General features: G+C 47.8%; 1 protein-coding gene across 2 annotated transcripts in view; it reads left to right on the top strand.

Moving 5' to 3' along the window:
* The first annotated feature begins 299 nt into the window (after positions 1-299).
* LOC147905265 (polyadenylate-binding protein-interacting protein 12-like) overlaps positions 300-20,576 on the top strand; it is a 63,533-nt gene continuing 43,256 nt past the window's right edge. The window contains exons 1-8 of one of the 2 annotated variants that reach the window (XM_087396939.1): positions 300-1,045; positions 1,177-1,287; positions 1,684-1,728; positions 1,841-1,913; positions 2,029-2,141; positions 2,349-2,408; positions 2,633-2,671; positions 2,785-2,853. In XM_087396939.1, coding sequence (XP_087253065.1) covers positions 542-1,045; positions 1,177-1,287; positions 1,684-1,728; positions 1,841-1,913; positions 2,029-2,141; positions 2,349-2,408; positions 2,633-2,671; positions 2,785-2,853 — 1,014 coding nt within the window. In that variant the 5' untranslated portion in view covers positions 300-541. Of the gene's footprint in view, positions 1,046-1,176; positions 1,288-1,683; positions 1,729-1,840; positions 1,914-2,028; positions 2,142-2,348; positions 2,409-2,623; positions 2,672-2,784; positions 2,854-20,576 lie in introns of both variants that reach the window. The other variant, XM_087396866.1, reaches the window with a different exon arrangement.

The following is a 20,576-nucleotide window of genomic DNA, read 5'->3' as shown; positions in this document are numbered from 1 at the left end:
CCCAAGTTCCAAACTAGCAAACCTAGTCGAGCACAAGTGAATCCTTCATGACCAGCACCTGAGCGCAGCCACGACACTTGTACTGGAAGGTCGTGCTAAAAAAGAAGCCTCCACAGGACTCCAAATTTCTCTTTGAGAGAAATCAAATTGTCACCAAGTCCTACTCAGGGGTGAGAGAGAGAGAGAGAGAGGGGGAGGAGGGGAAGTCGAGGCTTATAGTTGGGACAAGAAGACGACGAGTGCTTGAATGCTTTATAAGTCTAAGGAAAATTTCACTCTAAAGAGAGCAAATCTTAGGCCTCCTTGATGAACAACAAAACAAGAGAAAAAGAAAGAAAGCATTTGTGCTGCTGCTGCTGCTGCTTCTTCTTCTTCATGCATTTGCATTTGCATATGCATACAAACACACTCGCCAGCTTCATTTTCTGCATTTCGCATCACCTCGCCATGGCGAAGCTCTTCCCCCCTCCCTAGCTACCTTCCTTCCTCTTCTTCCCTCCCCTGCCCTCCCATCTCCCCTCCCCCCCCCCCCCCCCCCCCCATGGCCGTCGTCGAGAGCTCTCCCGATGGCCTCGCCTTGTCCCTTCCCGCATTGGGCCTCTCTTCCCCCCCCCCTCCCCGGAATTTCTCCCAATTCTCCCAACTTGATCCAGATCTCGATCAGCATCAGCAGCAGCACCATCAGCACCTCCTCCTCCACCACCACCACCAGCAACTGCTGCTGCAGCAGCAGCAGCAACAGCAGCAGCAGCAGCAGCAGCAGAAGCAGCGATTTGACTCAGGACAGGAGCCTCAATCTGAGCCAAATCAGCCCCCATTGCCGCACGCTCGACCCAATGGCGTTGCGCATCGTGAAATTGCGAGCGATGGGAGCTCTGCATCTTCCCTGGACGGACAGAAGCTGTATAATCGTGACAGCATGCGTGAATTAGAAGATCTTCTGTCAAAGCTCAACCCTTTGGCTAAAGAGTTCGTGCCTCCTTCCCATATCGATGGAAGCTCCACCTCTGAAGGAGCTGCGGCCGGCAAAGGGGCCAATCGCAAGGTAATTGTGTTAGCTCAGGTGCAGATCGGAGCATTTTTCCTTCCTTCAGAGGCCATTTCATCTAGAATTTGACAGCGTCTGATGGCACACGTTACTCTGTTTCCCCTCTTCCTCTAACGATCTCTTATCAGAAGAAAAATGGCTACAACCCGGGAAGGCGTCGAGCCACCAGTAGAACAAGCAGAGCGCAACGGGAAGATTGTGTCAGAAGGACTGTCTATGTTTCAGACATCGATCAGCAGGTTAAGTGATCTGAGGTGTACCCCTCCACACAACGTTTTCTAGCAGAGTCACGTCAAACGCACCGCCATGTACAATTCACCTTGATTATTGACGCGATTTCTGCCACTTGTTCGAATGGAAATCTAGTACATTGCCCTGAATCCAAATAACTTTCAACTTTCCGGGCACCATGTGGGTTTAGCTTGTTCTGCCGAAAGTTCAAAATTTTGCTTGTTCACAGACTGAAATTTTGTTTCTCCTCTTAAACAATCCATCGGAAGGGAGCACGGGTTGCGAATTTATCTGTTTTTTTTATTGGAAGCTTCATTCGTCTGGGAATCTAGAATCAGAGAAATGCCACATTATTGGAGGGTGCATTTGTTCTTTAATTCCGACATGTTGATGCTAATTTGCAGGTCACCGAGGAGCAACTGGCAGCCCTTTTCATCACGTGCGGCCAGGTCAGATCTTGTCAAGCTTTTCAAGTGGAGTCAGGATTTGCTTTCCTTTCAATGGATGTTGGTTGCACAATCGGTCACTCATAAGCGGAGACTTTGTGGTGGTCCATCACAGGTGGTAGATTGCCGGGTTTGTGGTGATCCAAATTCTGTGCTGAGATTTGCCTTCGTGGAATTTACCGACGAGGGTGAGTGCCAAAATCTGCTGTTTAGAGAGCGAAGTCTACCGGCAGCTTAGCTTTCTACTTCTCTACGGCTTTTGCTAACAAAAGCTTCCTGTCACCCCTTATTGGCTCTCAACAGAGGGTGCACGGGCAGCATTGAACCTTGCTGGAACTATGTTGGGCTATTACCCCGTTAGAGTGTTGCCTTCCAAGACTGCAATTGTCCCCGTAAACCCCACATTTCTTCCTCGGGTAATGAAATAGAATGTCTTTAATTCATATCTATACCACTGGAAATCAGCCCTTGGATTGTTGCAATGGTCCTGGGGTAATGAAGTAGAATGTCATTAATTCGTATCTATACCACTGGAACTCAGTCCTTGATTTGTTGCAATGGTCGGGCGTTCTAAGGGCTAATTCTAAACCAAATGCGGTACTCCTTGCATTTGCTGTTGGCAGTCTGAAGATGAGCGTGAGATGTGTGCGCGGACAGTTTACTGCACAAACATTGACAAAAAGGTGAAGTTCACTACATTGTTGATCTCAAACCTTTCATCTCATCGCAGAAGATGGATCATGGAAGGATAAGGTTGTCAATGGAATGGATCATGGGAGGATAACATTGTCAATGGAATTTCTGACAACTCATGCAATTTCAAGAAATTGAACTCAACCCCATGTCCAGTTGTGGGGTCACATTGAAGGATACCACCCATAATGCTTTCTGCATGCAGGTATCACAGGCCGATGTAAAGCTTTTTTTCGAGTCTTTATGCGGCGAGGTAAACCCTTCGATTTATATTGTGTTTCCAGAATGCTGGAAGCTCTTTGGGCTGCTGCTGGCATGGCTTAATCCTTAGCATGTTTGTCAGACCTTCACTTCTGTCTTGGACAGGTAGCACGCTTGAGATTATTAGGGGACTACCATCATTCAACCCGGATTGCATTTGTGGAGTTTGTTATGGTGAGTTGAAACTGTTTCATCCTTTTCTGATTTGATTATTGTGAAGTTCACAGGTATCAAGTTGATTGATATACGTAGAAGAAGAAGAAGAAGAAAGCGAATTTGGCAATCACATATGCTGCGATTTAAATTTATTCTAGCACTCCTCAGTCTAACCTGGTTGACTACAAGCTTGTGGCTATGTGGTGTTCTACTCTTCCTTTTGAGCCCTGTAAATGTGATGGATGATTTGAGATGGCGGCTGTCATGCCTAAAAATGCAGCTGCTTTCTTCTCTTCCAATGCTACCCTCCCTGCAGGATCTGGGGGTTGTTTGAACTCTCCACTCTATCTGCTGTTGAATAAGATATTGTTTCTTATATATTTGGTTGATGCAAGTTCGCTGCAATGGCACTTCAATCTGCTGTCTCAACAGGTTGAGCTGCTTGGTCTAAGCATTTTTTTGCTTTGATGCTCGTCTGGAAGAGACTAAAGTGAAATTGTAAAGTCTTCACAAGCTGTTGTACTTTTTGATTAGCCTTCTCCTTGAGTGCTTGCCTTTGTCACGAATGAGTCTGCCCTTCACCTCTGGAGGGCCGACAGAAACTCAGTATGAAGACCTTTGTATACATGCATGCTCAAGTATGTGTGGGTGTGTGGATTTGTATGTGTGAGAGCAGACGTTTATGCTACCACTGTTGGGCGCTGATGATGTCAGTGGGGATGTCATAGTTTGCATGATGGAGTTTATGGTTTTCAACCTTATGAGTGACTATCATGAGATTGAAACTTCACTGTGTTGTCTTTTTAGAGGATGAGTTTGGGCATGTTCCTGGATTCATCTAGGTATATGAGCTGCTGCATTACCACACCTCAGGCTGTGTGAGGTGGCATGGGCTGTTTGCAGCCTTTTTCCTGACTGCTTGCACTTCCATACAGCCGTCTGAATAGCTGCCTGAACTGGTTAAAATGCTGTACGAGCTGGAGGTCTTTGCCAGGGTCCAGCCCCCTTTTTTGGGCTAATGCTGGTCCTTATGGAGCATGGGGGTCTCAGGCATGTTTTTGGGATAAGCTATGTTGGTAAGTTGATTGTCTTCAACCCCACTTTGGGGAGTGTGTTCACATTGGGCCATGCATCCTAGAAGTGTGCGAGCAGGGCATACACTCTTGGATGACTTGAGCTGTGTGTTTCCCTTCGCTTTGATGGGAGTCTTTGTGTAGTTTCTTGTTCAGACATCAAGAAGTCTCACAGGTACAAGTAGATGGGACGTGCCTCCGTTGTGAGGACAGAGAACTTTAGACGATCCCACATGGCCAGTGGAGCTTCCCGCAACACAAAGGATCTGCAAGGGGCCCTCCGGATTGTGGCTAAGTCGTAGAGGATGCAGAGGGACTTCACCAATGTTAGACTCTCAATGTGCCCACCTGTGAGCCCCTGATTTTAGGGGACAAGGGGCAGTGGGAGGTAGGAGGGCTGGGGAGAGAGACTCAGGCCGGTATCGGAGGGAGAATATAGGCAACCAGCACACGGGCTGGGTTGCAGCCTGCAACAGCAGGTATAAAGGGGGGCTTTAGGCCTCACATGGAGGCACCAGCAGCAGCACGGACTGGCCGCCCAGGGCACCCTAATATAGGGGCCTGTGGCTGGCCAAGTCGGGCCAACCAGGGCCACCGACCAGGGCCAACCCTGGTCGGTTTATGGGCCCCATATAGTCGGCCACCAGACAGGGTACCGACCCTGCTGGTCGGTCATCTGAAGGGGCCTGGGCAGAGCCTATAAAAGGCCCACTTCTCCATTCAGCCTATTATCCAGTGCATTACAGAAAGCCCTCTCCAAGGTAGTGTTCAGCACTCAGATCTGGGTCAGTTTGTGAGAGAGAGTTCATCAGTTTTCTCCAGCACCCTGCTGTGTTTTGTACTGCTCCCTTGGAGCCATTTTCTGCCCACCATCCGGTGGATGAATATACTCTCTCTCTTCATCTATACTTGCTGTTATTTCTGAGTATGTTTCTGTTGCATCTGTGGTCATCTATCTAAGCTGAGTGTGTAAGAGTTAGAGAGGTCTTGGGTGGAGGATTGAGTGATTCATTTCCTCTTCATTTCTAACATGGCATCAGAGCCATAGGCTCTCAACTCTTGTTCATCAAAGCACTCTTTGAAGGAAGGAGTCCCTTGGCAGAAAGGCGATTCTGTTTTCAGCTTAGGCTAGCACGGGAGGTCAGTACATCTTTTTTGCTTCAGTTTTTCAGTTTGCTATTCACCGAGATGGATCAGCGTTCAGAAGCCTCTACACCCACTGCTCGTCCTTCCTCCTTCTCTAGTCATCTTCCTTCTTCATTCATTCCCAATTTTGGTGAAGTTGGAAAGCTCGATGGGACGAACTATCCAATCTGGAAAGTCAAGATCCGAAGCCATCTGTTGGCACGGAAGTTGTGGAAGATAGTGATTGGGACCGAGGAGAAGCCGGAGGACATTGTGGACAAAAGAGGTGAGGTTCTATTTGAAGCAGATGCGGATGAACTCCGTGAAGAGAGGGATGCTCAAGCCTTAGCAATGCTAATCGGCACGACAGCAGATGCTGTGATCCCTCATATCTAGTTGGTAGAGATGTCTTCAGAGGCGTGGGTGTTGAGACTGACATCTCCAGGCCTCCACAGGGCGCACACCAGCTCCCACGCAACAGGGCCGAAGCAGGGGGACAGAGGGTGTAGACCAGGCCGACCAGCCCCTGGCCGACCAGGTCCTGGCCGACCAGCCCCTGGTCGACCAGCTGGTCGGCCCAGTTGGCTGACCGACCCCCCCTCCTCATTTCACTCACCCACTCCAGCAGCTCCTCATTTCACTCACCCACTCCAGTCATTGCCTGCTCCTGGCCGTCCCTACCTGAGCCCCTTAGCTGCCCTGTTGGCTGCCCATGCTCCCTCTGCAGATCCCTCATTCTTTCCCAGGCTCCTGCCTCCTCGCTCTAGGCTCCTCCAGTCTCCTTGTTCCCAGGCTCCTGCCTCTTCGCTCCAGGCTCCTCCAGCCTCCTCGTTCCCAGGCTCCTACCTCCTCGCTTCAGGCTCCTCTAGCCTCCTCGATCCCAGGCTCCTGCCTCCTCGCTTCAGGCTCCTCCAGCCTCCGTGCTCTCAGGCTGCAGCCTCCTTGTGCCCCTATCCTCTGCTCCAGTTCAGCCCCTTCTGCAGCTCCTGTTTCTCATCCTGTTAAGGACTCCTTGTATTACAGTTGCTGCCCTGGTTTATGGGCTGAGTTTCAGCAGATCTGTTTGTGGCACATCTTGTTGTCTCTAGTGTTCTCTGTGTGATTCTGTAGCTTCAGTTTGCTTGCATCTTCCGCTGCAACTTTTAATATGGTATCAGAGCACCAGAATACTCTCTGATCTTGGAGCTCCTGTATTGATGAAGTTGAAGGAGCTTGTCCTCGTCGGCAACTCTCTTTCCCGCTGACTACAGAGCTCTCTTCTTCCCCTATATATATATATATTTTTTGCTGCCTTCCTCTTGTCGGCAGCCCCGTTCTAGATTTCGATCTGCTCACCAGCCCCGTTCTCTTCAGCCCCTGGTTGCTGTCCACTCCCTGGTTTCAGTCATGGCTGCTGAAACAAAGGATTCTGCTCCGGATCTTCGCGTTCCCCCTATGTCCAGCTTCTTTCAAGAGTCTGACAAGCCTGTACGCATCCCCACTCTTCCTACATTTCCAGATGCTCGGCAGTTAGATGGGACCAACTATTCCCTTTGGAAAATTCAGATGGCATCTGTATTGGAATCTTATGATCTTGCCGAGTTTGTTGATCCCGGGATCCCTCGTCCGTCTCCTGAGGAGGATCCACATGCTTCTCTTATCTTGGACAAATTGAATGCTCGTGTGCGCTCGTTCATCTTTCTCAATTGTCAACCAGGGGTTCTCAATCATATCAAGCACCTTACTTCTGCACGTGCTATTTGGGAATTCCTTGATGGCATTTACCTTCGCGTCACTCCCATGAAACGTATCTCCTTGGAAGTTCAGCTTCGTCGCCTCGATCCGGCTACTTCCCCTTCCATACGGGACCACATCAATAAAATGCAGAGCATGCATCAGGACATCCTCCATGTAGGCAAGGCTATCTCCTCCGAAGATATGGCTATTACTCTCTTATCTCATGTTATTACTGACAGTCGATACGCCGCATTCTATTCTTCTCTTATTACCTCTGGCCGCCTCAGCACCATCACTTGGGAGGAACTTGTCCCCATGATGATGGATCAGGAGGAACAGTTCATTAAATCCTCTGATGGTCCTTCGGAGGCTCTTGTGGCCCATCGTCCCAAACCTCGATCCAAGAATGCTCCGTCCTCTGCCACTAACTAATCTTCTTCAGATCCCTCCAGTGACCGTCTTGCTCCCAAAGGTAATTGCAATCATTGTGGCACTCCTGGCCATTATTGGCGCAATTGTCCCTACCGCAAACACAAACGAGCTGACGCACCCATGGCCGCTGCGGCTGATGCTTCCCTTACCCCCACCCCTGCATTTGTTCACCTTGAGCTCTTGAATTCGGTACCCCTTCCTGCAGTAGAGTCATTGGCTCTCCATAGTTCCGATGCTCGTGAATGGATCGTTGATAGTGGGGCCTCTCGGCATATGACCCCCTCCTCCTCGCTGCTCCAGGATCTCACTCCTTATCCTGGTCGTGTTTGCATCGGCGACAAGCACTCTATTCCTGTTCATTCAGAGGGCTCTCTTGATATTATTCCTGATGGCAAAGGGGGTAAACACTCCTCTCGTGTTCTTTATGTTCCGTCTCTCGGCTTTCATCTCCTTTCGGTTCATCAGATTTGTCAAAACAATATGAAGGTCGAGTTTGAAGCGGCCTCTGTTACCATCCGCGATCGTGCTACCGGACAGCCCGGTTTGGACTGGCCATTCTACCAATGGTATCTACAAGCTTGTTGCTCTTTCCTCCCTTAACTCGACTGGATCTCGGCTTCTCTGTCGGCACCCTCAGTACCTTTATGCAAACCCCTTCGCTTTCTCATTGGCAGGCTGCTCGACGTCTCCTCCGCTATCTTCAGGGGACCTCTACTTTCGGGCTCCTATATACTGTCGGTGGCTCCTCTCCTTCCCCGCTCACTCTCCGAGGTTGGAGTGACTCTGATTGGGCTGGCGACCCCGATTCTCGCCGCTCTACCACGGGCTATGTTTTCTCCTTTGGCTCTGCGGCTATCTCCTGGTCCAGTAAACGACAACCCACGGTCGCCCTATCCTCCACCGAGGCTGAGTATCGTGCTATGTGTAGTGCCACCTGTGAGGCTGTGTGGCTTCGGCGCCTTCTTCTCGATTGTGGTTTTCAGCAACATGCTCCTACCACACTTTTTTGTGACAATCAAAGCTGTATCACCCTTGCTCGCAATCCGGTTTTCCATGCTCGGACAAAACACATCGAAATTCAGTACCACTACACTCGAGAGAAGGTTCTTGACGGTACCATTTTGCCTCTCTTCAGCACCACTACCGACAACATCGCCGACATTTTTACCAAACCTGTTTCCTCTCCCCTTCTCCAGCGTCATGCCAGCTCTCTGGGTCTTGTGCCACACCCTGGAGCTGAGAGGGGGTGTTGAGACTGCCATCTCCAGGCCTCCACAGGGCGCACACCAGCTCCCACGCAACAAGGCCGAAGCAGGGGGACAGAGGGGGTAGACCAGGCCGACCAGCCCCTGGCCGACCAGGTCCTGGCCAACCAGCCCCTGGCCGACCAGGTCCTGGCCAACCAGCCCCTGGCCGACCAGCTGGTCGGCCCAGTTGGCTGACCGACCAAGCTGGTCGGTCTAGGCCAACTAGACCGACCCTCTGGCCTTCCCTGTATAAGGGCCCTCCCCCTCCTCATTTCACTCACCCACTCCAGCAGCTCCTCAGGGCTCCAGTCATTGCCTGCTCATGGCCGTTCCTACCTGAGCCCCTTAGCTGCCCTGTTGGCTGCCCACGCTCCCTCTGCAGATCCCTCATTCTTTCCCAAGCTCCTGCCTCCTCGCTCCAGGCTCCTCCAGTCTCCTTGTTCCCAGGCTCGTGCCTCTTCGCTCCAGGCTCCTCCAGCCTCCTCGTTCCCAGGCTCCTACCTCCTCGCTTCAGGCTCCTCTAGCCTCCTCGATCCCAGGCTCCTGCCTCCTCGCTTCAGGCTCCTCCAGCCTCCGTGCTCTCAGGCTGCAGCCTCCTTGTGCCCCTATCCTCTGCTCGAGTTCAGCCCCTTCTGCAGCTCCTATTTCTCATCCTGTTCAAGACTCCTTGTATTACAGTTGCTGCCCTGGTTTATGGGCTGAGTTACAGCAAATCTGTTTGTGGCACATCTTGTTGTCTCTAGTGTTCTCTGTGTGATTCTGTAGCTTCAGTTTGCTTGCATCTTCCGCTGCCACTTTTAATAGTGGGCCATATTGAAGGAGCTGTATGAAACCAACAATACAGCCCGTATCATTACTCTTCAGCATCAACTTTATAATCTTGATATGAACGAGGGTGATAGTGTGCATGACCATCTGACAAAGGTGAAAGTCGTGCGGGACCAGCTCGCAGCGGTTGGTCAGAAGGTGGACTCGAGCCAATTGGCGTTGCTCACACTCCACAAGTTGCAACGGAGTTTCAAAAGTTTTGTGACTACGGTCACTACGGGTCAACGGACTAAGCCAGTCACCATTGAGGAGCTTGGCTCGAGAGAAACTCTTTACGCAAACTGATGAGAAGGCATTAGTGGCCAAAGACAAGCCTGGAAAAGGCAAGTCAAAATAGTTCAAGAAGTCAGAGGACATTGACCGAAAGAAGAAAATGAAGTGCTTTTACTGTGAAAAGCTTGGCCACTCCGCTAAGGAATGCCGAAAGAAGAAGGCGGATCAGAAGCGGAAGAGAGAAGCCAGGATCAAAGAAGAGCCTAAGAATGATTCTGCCAATGTGATGACATGACAGTTGTTTTTAATCAGTGAACATTGTTCAGCGTTTGCAGTCAGTGAAGGCAAAGAGGGTTGGTATGTTGACAGCGGAGCTTCCAAGCACATGTCTAACAGAAAGATTTGGTTCAAAACCATGGAAAGTACACACCCGGATTCCAAAGTTTGTGTCGGGGATAGCCGGACATGTCCTGTGAAGGGCATTGGTAGCATTCCTTTCATTGCGACCTTGAGAGAGGAGAAGGATATCTCTGGAGTACTTTATGTACCCAACCTTTGCAAGAACTTACTGTCTGTAAGTCAGATGGACAAGAACAACATGTCAGTTCTCTTTGAGGATGGCAAGGTCACTGTGACGTCCAAAGCAAATGGACAGATGGTGGCCCAAGGAGTCGAAGAAAACGCACTGTACCGCCTCAGTGCAATGTTGGTTCATGAAGACAACGGAAAGTCCAAACTTTGGCATGAGCGCTTCAGTCACGTCAACTATGGAACCTTGGCTGAAATGTCAAAGTCGAAGATGGTGGATGGACTTCCACCCATTACAGGGAAGGATGGTGTCTGTCGGGCTTGCCTAGAAGGCAAGCAGCACAGGGACAAGTTCCCACAAGAGGCCTCGTTTCGGGCCAGCAAACCACTTGAGTTGGTTCATGCCGACATTTGTGGCCCAATGTCTACAGCATCATGGGCAGGCTCCAGGTACTCACTTCTCTTTGTGGATGATTTCAGTAGAATGACCTGGGTGTATTGCTTGGCTAAAAAGTCACAGGCTTTCGAGAAATTCAAGGACTGGAAGGCCAGAGTTGAAAAGGAGATAGGGGAGAATGTCAAGATTTTCCATACAGATAGGGGGGGAGCTCAACACATTTTGTCGCAAGCATGGGATCAAGTGACAACTCACCACAACACATACATCTCAGCAGAACGGGGTAGCCGAGAGGAAGCATAGAACTACCACGGAGACAGGGCTTGCTATGTTACGAGGGAGGAACCTTTTTAAAGCCTATTGGAGTGAAGCTGTAAATACAGCAGTACACATCCTCAACAGGACCACGACGAAGGCCGTCAAGGACAAGACTCCATATGAGGCATATTATGGTAAGAAGCCATGTATTACTCATCTTCTAATTTTTGGTTCTAACGCATGGGTGCATGTGCACAAGGAAGAAAGGACCAAGCTTGATTCCCGGAGCAGAAAATGTATCTTTGTTGGGTATAGCGAAGAATCCAAGGCCTATCGACTCTTCGACCTAGTAAAGAAGCAGATTCTTATCAGTCGGGATGTCAAAAGGAACCTGCACCCCAGGAGGAGCCTCAGATTGAGGAGGAGATTGTTCAACCCCCCAACTGACCCCGCCCCAGGTTGACCATCCAAGAGGTGGCGAAATCGGAAGCTGATGTTCCACAAGGTACTGAGAAAGAGCAGGATGTTCCAGAAGCAGTTTCAGTTCCTCCTCCCATTGAGAAGCAGAAGAGGTTGCCCCAATGGTACCTAAGAACATTGGAAGACTCTCGGGTCACCGATATACCTAAGAGTAGCAGTTTCGGATTGCGTCGGTCGCAACGTCTTAAGAAGACCCCATCCGTGAGCTTTGCGTTGGTGGCTCAGCCTGAAGAGCCAAGGTCCTTCGAGGAGGCGAAGGACAATCCAGAATGGCAGGCTGCCATGTAGGCAGAGAAGGCCCCCGCGACGGAAAGTCATCGGCACTAAGTGGGTATACAAACTTAAATTCAAATCGGACGGCAGCTTGGATAAGTACAAAGCAAGGTTAGTGGTAAAAGGTTTTGCTCAGACTGAAGGCATGGATTTTGATGAAACTTTTGCTCCCACAGCTCGCATGGTTACTATCCGGACAGTGATTGCCCTTGCTGTCCAATTCCATTGGCCTATATTTCAAATGGACGTGAAGTTCGCATTCCTTAATGGAACCGTGGAGGAGGAGGTGTACGTCGAGCAACCACCAGGCTTTCAAGATCCAGGGTCCCCATTAAAGGCCTGCAGGCTGAAGAAGGCAGTATACGGGCTGAAACAGGCCCCCCAGAGCTTGGTACCAAAGGATAGATGTATTGTTTCAGAAGATAGGGCTAAGTCGGAGTTCGGAGTCCTTTTGAGGCAAACCTCTACTTGTTCATTGAGAAGGGGTTGCGATTGGTACTCATTCTCTATGTTGATGATCTTATCTTGACAGGTGACCATGTCAAGAAGATTTCCCAGGTCAAGGAGCTACTCATGACTGAGTTTGAGATGATTGACCTTGGGTTATTACACTACTTCCTTGGGATAGAAGTAAAGCAGGCCAAAGACAGGATCTTCATTTCACAGGAGAAATATTACAGAGAACTTCTGAAGAGATTCCAAATGGAAGATTGCAGGACAGCAGTAACTTTCATGGAGGTCGGAAGTGTTCACGACACATCTTAGCCGGTCGATACTCCTTTGTACCGACGATTGGTAGGAAGCTTGCTTTACCTTACCAATACTCGACCTGATATTTGTTATGCAGTTGGGCTATTATGCCAGTTCTCTGCTTCTCTCAGGAAGAGTCATTGGGATGCAGGTTTACGGGTGCTGAGGTATCTAAAGGGTACTTGCACCTATGGGATCACCTACACCAAAGGCATCGAACTAGGCGGGTCCTGTGACAGTGAATGGGCGGGTGATGCTGACACCAGAAGATCAACAACAGGATATTGCTTCTTACTTGCATCCGGTGCATACTGCTTCTTACTTGCATCTGGTGCCATCTCTTGGCTGAGTAAGAAGCAACCCACAGTGGCCCTTTCATCTATAGAGGTAGAGTACAGAGCCGCATGTACAACAACTTGTGAGACACTGTGGTTGAGGTGGATTCTGGAGGACATGGACGTGTGTCAGGAGGACGCAATAGTGCTGATGTGCGACAATCAGAGTTGCATAGCCATTGCCAAGAATCTAGTGTAGCATGCGCGGACCAAGCACATCGAAGTTCATTACCACTTTGTTCGAGAGCTCATCATCGACGATGTGATCGAGCTCATGTACTGCCCGACGACCGACAACTTGTCCGACCTCTTCACGAAGGCACTCCCTCGAGAACAGATGGAGCACCTCATCAGACGTATGGGAATTGGCCCACAGTTGTGACATTGAGGGGGGGTGTTAGAATCTCACTGTGCCCATCTGTGAGCCCCCGATTTGAGGGGACAAGGGGCAGTGAGAGTTAGGAGGGTTGGGGAGAGAGACTCAGGCCGGCATCGGAGGGAGAATATAGGCGACCAGCACACGGGCTGGGTCGCAGCCTGCAACAGCAGGTATAAAGGGGGGCTTTAGGCCTCACATGGAGGCACCAGCAGCAGCGTAGACTAGCCGCCCAGGGCACCCTTATATAATGCAGAGCATAGCTCTTACAGGGTTAGACCAATCAGTCCTTAGCTTCAATGGTTAAAAGCCCTAGCTAATACCTATTATGCCTGGAAAAATAATGTGACCCTAACAGCCCTTCTAGAGCCAAAGCTGCCAACATGTCCGGTCTTGCCCCACGGCACTGGCACTTGGTCAACGCTACATCTCTTGCCTAGACGCCGCACTACTCTGATTCCTTGTAACTCTTAGCATCCGTAGGGCCACATCTATCTCTAGATCTCCCTTTGTGACTTGTCTTGGTTGTAGAAAACCCTGGGGACCCACTCTGTAATGCATGGAGTGGAAGGAGCCAAGGACTCTATGCATGTACCACGGGAGGGGGGGCTGGGGCATTGTATAGACACTCCCTCTAGGACTTAGGGATGGCTCCAATATCCTTGTGCCGGCCCATCTCAAGAGAGAGAAGGCTATGACATGTGCCTCTACTATTCCACTGCACCCAACTAATGTGTCCACTCCTCCCAGCATGAATCCCTCATGATCCCGGATCTCTGGGTGCCAGAGAAAGCGCCCACTCCTCAGACACCGGGGGTGGGTTGAGATGAGTCCCACAGATAAGAACTGCCATACCCTATGTAGAGTCCTCATGCTGTGGCTAAGAGGACCTGATTGGCTACAAGGGCCTGCCTTGCTAAAGAGAGTTTGGCCGAGCTCTAATACAATAGCTTGTGCCGCACGTTGTCTAGTATTGGGGCTATTGGTTGCTCCACTAAGTTGCCGATGCCCACCTAACATCTCACTACGTTGCAGTTTGACCACACGGGATCGATTGAAAACCCATAGCTACCCCCCTAGTCTAAGATCTCTTGAACCTCCTCGGTTGTTGTAAGGAAACCAATTGATTTGGTTAAGTAACAAGTTGATCCTAGCCCTAGATGCCAGACAATGAAACACGAGGGCTCCCCAGCCTCCCTCTAGACTTGCTGCCATGCCCTCCACAAAAAGGGCCTTGTCATCTGCAAACTGTAAGTCCAGTAACTCCTCTTGGCGGATCGGAAGATGCATCCTAGTGAGGACCCTGCATTGGAGCATTGGAAAAAGTGAAGAGCCTTTGCCCAAAAAGGAAAAGGAATGGATCAAGAGGGTAGCCCTGGCGTACAGAGTGAAAGGAGAAAGGCCTCCCCGTGTGACCCCTAATACTGGCAGCCTTCGTATATAAGGTAGAGTTCTCTCGAATCTATTGGTCTGAGAAGCCCATCCTGGTGCCTTTTAGAAAAGGCCACTAAAGCCTTCTCAAAATCCGAGAGGAGTGCAATAGGTTGCGTCTCCTTCTAGGTCCAATTGACTGCTACCCAAAAGGTGAAGATGTTGTGCAGGATGCTCCATTCCTAAACAAAACTTGTCTAAGTGTCGTGAATGATGTCAGCAAGATGGGGCCGTAGCCACAGACTCAAGGTCTTGACAAAGATCTCGTAGGCGGTATCTAGTAGGGCAATCAAGCGCCATTGTCAAATGTCTGCCCTATCTCCCGATGCGGGATGAAACAAATTCGACATTGACTTAGTGATGACTGTGGAGGTGCACTAGAGTCGAAGATCTCTTGGAAGGCCAAATGTAAGGGTGTATGTATGCACTCGTAGAAGCACTTGAAGAAGGATAGTATCAGTCCGTCCTCGTCAGGGCACTTGTGTGGTGGGATGATCTTCAGGGCCTCTAGGGGCACTTCTGTGGTGGGAGGGCCTCGAGGGTCTCCATGAGCTCCTCATCAGTGAATGGGGCCTCCACCTGCTTGCTGCTCATGCTCGGAGAGCCACTGATGGAGTGTGTGCCCAATCTGACTCCCGGGGCTGCGAGAATCTCAGAGGACTCCTCAAACTGAGATAGAAGGTAGTCGTCCTCTCTAAAATCTTCTAAGGGTTTGAGCGAATCTGGCTGATCTTATCTCGTAAGCGCTGTAACTGCCTCTTTGTCGAGCAAGGACCGGTGGTTTGGAAGATCTGCTTGGTCATCCTTTCCCTTTGTTGGACTAGCGTGCTCTCCGGAAAGAGGGTCACTGTTTTTGACATGCAAGGGCATAAACATATAATCTTCCATCCTCAGTCCAATCCAAAGCACCCATCCTATAAGCTCTCCCTGAACAAACACATTCGGGCCAGAGACTGGGCAATTGAAATATAAACACCCCCGCTTCTTGCCCTTTGCTGTTGACCAAATCTCCAGTCCTCAAGCAGCCCCTTTATTCCATCATTTCACAGTTCCTACAATGAGGGACCCTCCATATAGTACTTCTCTAGTCTTGTTGCAGTGAGGGTTTATTTCCTTCGTACAATGTTTATTCTTTCAATTGTATTCAGCCCTATTGGGCAGACAGATATTCAGCTGTTTATTTTTCCTCTTTGGAGGCCCATTATATTCCACCCTCAAGACTCTCACAGTCACAATGTGCTCGTGTCGTTACTCGCTCAAATTTGTTGCTAGTGCATACAGAAAAAGACACGAATATGTCTCATTTCCACTCAATTCGATTCCAAAATACATTTCAATGTTTTAAGGTCTCCTGCCATGTGCCATTCGACTTTGAAGGATCCAAACCCTTCTATTTGAAGCGACTCCCCTTTTGTTTGTGCATCAATAACACTTGGAATTGGAGATCTATCAAAGACCCATTTCAAGGAGCGTGTCTCTTTCGGAAGTTCAAATGCAGCAAGCCACCAAATGTGCCTTTTTTATTGCACACTAAAATCTTCTATAACTTCCTTATCTTTGGCATGTCTAAGGGATTTGTTCATTAAAGTAATACTAACCCTCTTCAATTTGTGGCCTCTTACAACTTCACACTCATCCAATTTGATAACCACATTTTCAATCTGTTTTATAAAAAAGTACATCACCATGCAACGTATCCAACAATAAATTTTTTCAACCCTTGGTAATGGATACACAACTAAAAGGCATCATCCTTTTTTTTCTTCAATATTGCTGGTGAAGAAAAAGCTGAGGAATTGGGTTACATCTGCCCCATGTTCATTCTTCTAGTTTCCTTCGCACCGCATCTTCAACCGATAAGGCGATCTATTCATAGAATCTTTTCCTAGAATAAGATCAATCTTATGTTGAACATTCCTTTTTGGATGTAACCCGTTCTCTAAAACAATAAATGAAATCACTCAGCTAAGAAGGCCATCTCCCCTTCTTGGCTAGCCAAGGAATCTTTGGTGCATCCACACATGACTCGAGATGCACAACAAAGAAATAAAAACTCAGTTAGAGTTTTACGAACTTCCACAGTTGAGATCAAAGGACTCTTAGGATTGCCTCCCAGAATATACCACACAACACCTTAAGCGTTGGTGTGTTACATGAACCATAATCGTGGAAGCATTCAACTTGGTTGTGGTGAGGCGGTAAACCAAAGGGCTCAACAATGCTTGCATTGATGGGGGCTTAGATGGCTGAGGTTTAGGATTAATCCTAGACTTAAGTATTAATGAAGTGGTGCAAAAAGAAGCCATATTGAGAGGGCTTTAAAGAATGGGTCTTGTAGGACACGTAGCGCCAAATGAACAAGTCAAGTGGCAAGCACTGGGTAAGGGTGAAGACTCTAGAGAGAGAGAGATGCATCTTAGAGGTGAAAAGGAACTCGAGGCGGATTTCATGAAAGAGATGATTGCGATGAAGCTCTCTTTTGGGGTCTTAACGCTGAGTGGTAAATGTTGAAGGAGCCCTCCTTGTATGTAGAGATTCACATTGGTATTAGAGCACAATGGATAGCTTATGGGAAAGAGGTTTCAGTTGCATGGTTTTATTTTTCTTCGCCATCAGATTGGCAAGGACAACGAATTGATTTGGAGGCCAAACATACGAACTAGAATGCAGATATAAAAGAGAAGAAGGCGAATCTTGAATTACAATAAGGGCTCAATCTACGTATTCTCAGTAGTGAGCTGCAAAGGCTGCGATTTTTAAGCAAAGGAGAACTCAGAAGCGAGAGTCCTCAACAACAAATTTTGTGGAGTGAAGAAGTGTGCAGTTTCCAGGAGAATCGTAACAGTTTCAAGAGCAAGCATATGTGTTATGGTTCTGTCTACATCAAGAGGCCCAATTGGATACAACAGTCGAGATCTTGTCTTGAAGCATACGCAAAAGAGCCATTTAATCTTGATCTTACTTCGATTGCCATTCCAATAATCCCATAACAAGGCAGATCACACTTCTCAAGAAATTAACACAATTCAATGATGAGCAAGCGCAGAGGCTTGGCAATACAAGATCTTATGCTAATACTGAGCTTATTGTGTGATATTTTGGAAGGGAAGCAAGTAATTTTTCTACTACGACTTGCTTGAAGAAGCAAGGAAGAAGAATCGGCGTTGACCTACGTAGAGAAAATACAAGCAAGAAGAAAATGGAGAAGCCATGTCATCCAAGGTTTTGAGCCTTTGGAAAAATCCACCTCATCAAATCTTTTTTTCCCCCTTCTAGTCTCTAAGGTTCATCTCGGACTACCTTTTGATTAGCCTTCTCCTTTAGTGCTAGCCTTTGTCATGGTTGAGTTTGCCCTTCACCTCCGGAGTGCCGACAGAAACTCAGTACGAAGACTTCGTATAAATGGATGCTCGAGTATGTGTGGGTGTGTGGATTTGTATGTGTGAGAGCATATTTTTATACTATGGTTAACACCCACTGTTGGCTGTTGGGCGCTGATGACGTCAGTGGGGATGTCATAGTAGCTAGTCCCTGCTATGCATGATGGAGTTTATGGTTTTCAACCTTGTGAGTGACGATCATGAGATTGAAACTGCACTATGTTGTGTTTTTAGAGGATGAGTTTGGGAACGTTCCTGGATTCATCTAGGTATATATTCATTTCCCTTTCTTTTGGGAAAGATCCCTCTCACTGAGTAAGTAGAGGGTGCATATACAAGATCTTTTTGTTGATTTCAGTTGGTGCATATGGTAGCATCCAAAACTAAAAGAGAATCTAAAAAGAATTAGAGTAGTATGTGCATATGTGAGCACAGTGACTATATAGCGGAAGCTTGTACAATGAGTACAACTTACATAGTATGCATTCCCCCTCTTAAGTTGTAGGTCATCCTTCGCCTTTGGCAACAAAACCCAGAAGATAGACCGAAGGGATGAGAAAGGAAATCCAAAAAATAAGAAGTCCACCTAGATCAAAGATTGGTTGATCAAGAGATGACTTTGTGAATAACTGCATGTATGGCTACATGCTAAACATCTCATGAGTCATTGTGGACTATGCCGTTGTTCTGTAGAAGAGGCATCCGAATATGAAGCTAGTCGGTGTAGTCGTGAAGATGTGATCCAATATGTTGTGACATAAAAGGGTGTCACTAACCTAAAAGAACTGACAACAATGTCGGAGGTATGCTCCAGTATTGTAATCTCTGTCATATGATATGGGGTCAAAGAAGACCGCATAGTTAGTGTGGACAAAGTATCTAGTATCTGCAAAAAGGTTGTGGCTGAAGGTGTAAGTATGATACTCTACTCTGCTAAAGGTCCTAAGGTCCTTCTCACTCCCTCTTTCCCTCCAAGGTTCAGTACCCATAAGCTTTCAAACTCTTAGCCTCGCCTATTTCAAAGTAAAGGATTGGAAAGCAAAAGCGAATTTGGAGATTGAGATCGAGGAAAGTGAAAGAGCAAGATTAAAAGGTGAGAAAGCGAGATAACTTCGAAGGCCAATCCAATGCCTCGGGCAAATAACATGGAAGTAGGCATTGCATTTTTCTCTTCGTTATAAAGCTTTTTGCTTTATAATATCTGGAAAATTCTCATTTTAAAAATGACGAGTCCAGAAAGAGATGAAATGATTAGGGAAAGCGAGGAAAGGACTAGAAAAGGTAAGGCTATAGTTAAAGAAGAAATACATGAGGAAACACATCAGGAAACTCATGAGGATACTATGGAAATGAAGGTTATAGATTACAATGATTACAGAATTCCGTAGATGGACCTCATAAAACCCTATGGAAGCAAAATAAACCCCTTCCACAAAACAGCCTGCGAGCAACGCTTTGATCCATTGGGCTACATCATTGGCAGAGGGGATTTTGCCGGGGAAGAAGATGATGACCGCCGTCTGAGACAATTTCTTTATCGGGGTAATCAGAGAGGGAAGCTTGAGCTTCTACTTAACTGTAGGAACAGGCAATGCCCATGCATCCCTACTATGCTGAAATTCTTCTTGCAACACGTCATAAACATATTGTGCCTCATTAGCGTCAAACCCAGAATCAAAGGGACTGTCAGTTTGCTGTCTTTTGGCATCAGCAGACCTATCCTTTCGGGCATACGCTTTTGGTAAGGAATCCTGAGACATTGAGGAAGGGGGAAAGCAAACGGCAGGCAGCTATAAAAGGAACACTGGAGCAGAGCGCAATTAGATACAGCAAAAGTGGAAGCGGCGGCTGATGACGGGGCAACCAGGGAAGCAGGTCAGGCTTCACACTTACAAATTAGCATTACTAGACGGATGTAGAGTACATCCAGTTTTTCATGTAAGTAGGCTAAAAAGAAAGTTAGGAGATGATGTTAATCTCATTGGGAATGAAGTCCTAGTTGATCTCATTGAACCTATGCTTTACCACATGAATCAGAAAGAATTTTAGACAGACAAGGGAAAAGAATGCGACTTACAATATGGCAAGAATGTTTGGTCAAGTGGAAAGATAGACCTAAAGAGACTTCAACATGGGAAACGGTAAGCAATCTCCAAAGGAGGTTTTCCAATTTTGTTTTCGAGGACGTTAACCATTCTTAAGGGGAAGAGAATGTTATGTCAACCTGGAACCATAATCGTGGAAGTGTTCAGCTTGGTTGTGGTGAGGCAGGAAATCAGAGTTGCATTGATGGGGGCTTAGATGGCTGAGGTCTAGGATTAATCCTAGACTTAAGCATTAATGAAGTGGTGCAAAAGGAGGTGATGTCGAGAGGGCTTTAAAGAAAGGGTCTTGTAGGATACTTGGCACCAAATGAACAAGCCAAGTGGCAAGCACTGGGCAAGGGGAAAGACTCTAGCGAGAGAGAGATGCATTTGAGAGAAGAAAAGGAACTCAGGGCGGATTTCACGAAAGAGATACAGAGACGAAGCTCTCTTTGGGGTCTTAAGGCTGGGTGGTAGATTGCCACATGGTGCCATTCAATACAATGAATGCCTTCAGAACCAAAGTTTACATTAAGAGATGCTGGGTTGACAATGCAGTTAAATGAAATCCCAAATACACACAAAAATGCAGTGTTTGACTTCCCTAAAGATAGTCATTGGTACCCAATTAAGAAGTGCAATCGCACTGCCTTGCCCTTAATTGTCATAATGTGACAACATAAGGTGCCACCTAAACAATTAGCCTTTTGTAGCGGTAAATTATAAAACGATTGTGCTATATTGCACACATGCTTTTTTAAGCTGAGTTTGACTCAAAATTCAAGACGTATAAAATGCTACAACATATTAATATT

The sequence above is a fragment of the Dipteris shenzhenensis genome, chromosome 1 (assembly GCF_047967505.1).
Source record: "Dipteris shenzhenensis isolate YYH24624 ecotype China chromosome 1, Dip_SZ_1.0, whole genome shotgun sequence".
Lineage (NCBI taxonomy): Eukaryota > Viridiplantae > Streptophyta > Polypodiopsida > Gleicheniales > Dipteridaceae > Dipteris > Dipteris shenzhenensis.
This window is presented reverse-complemented; position numbering and strand designations above follow the sequence as displayed.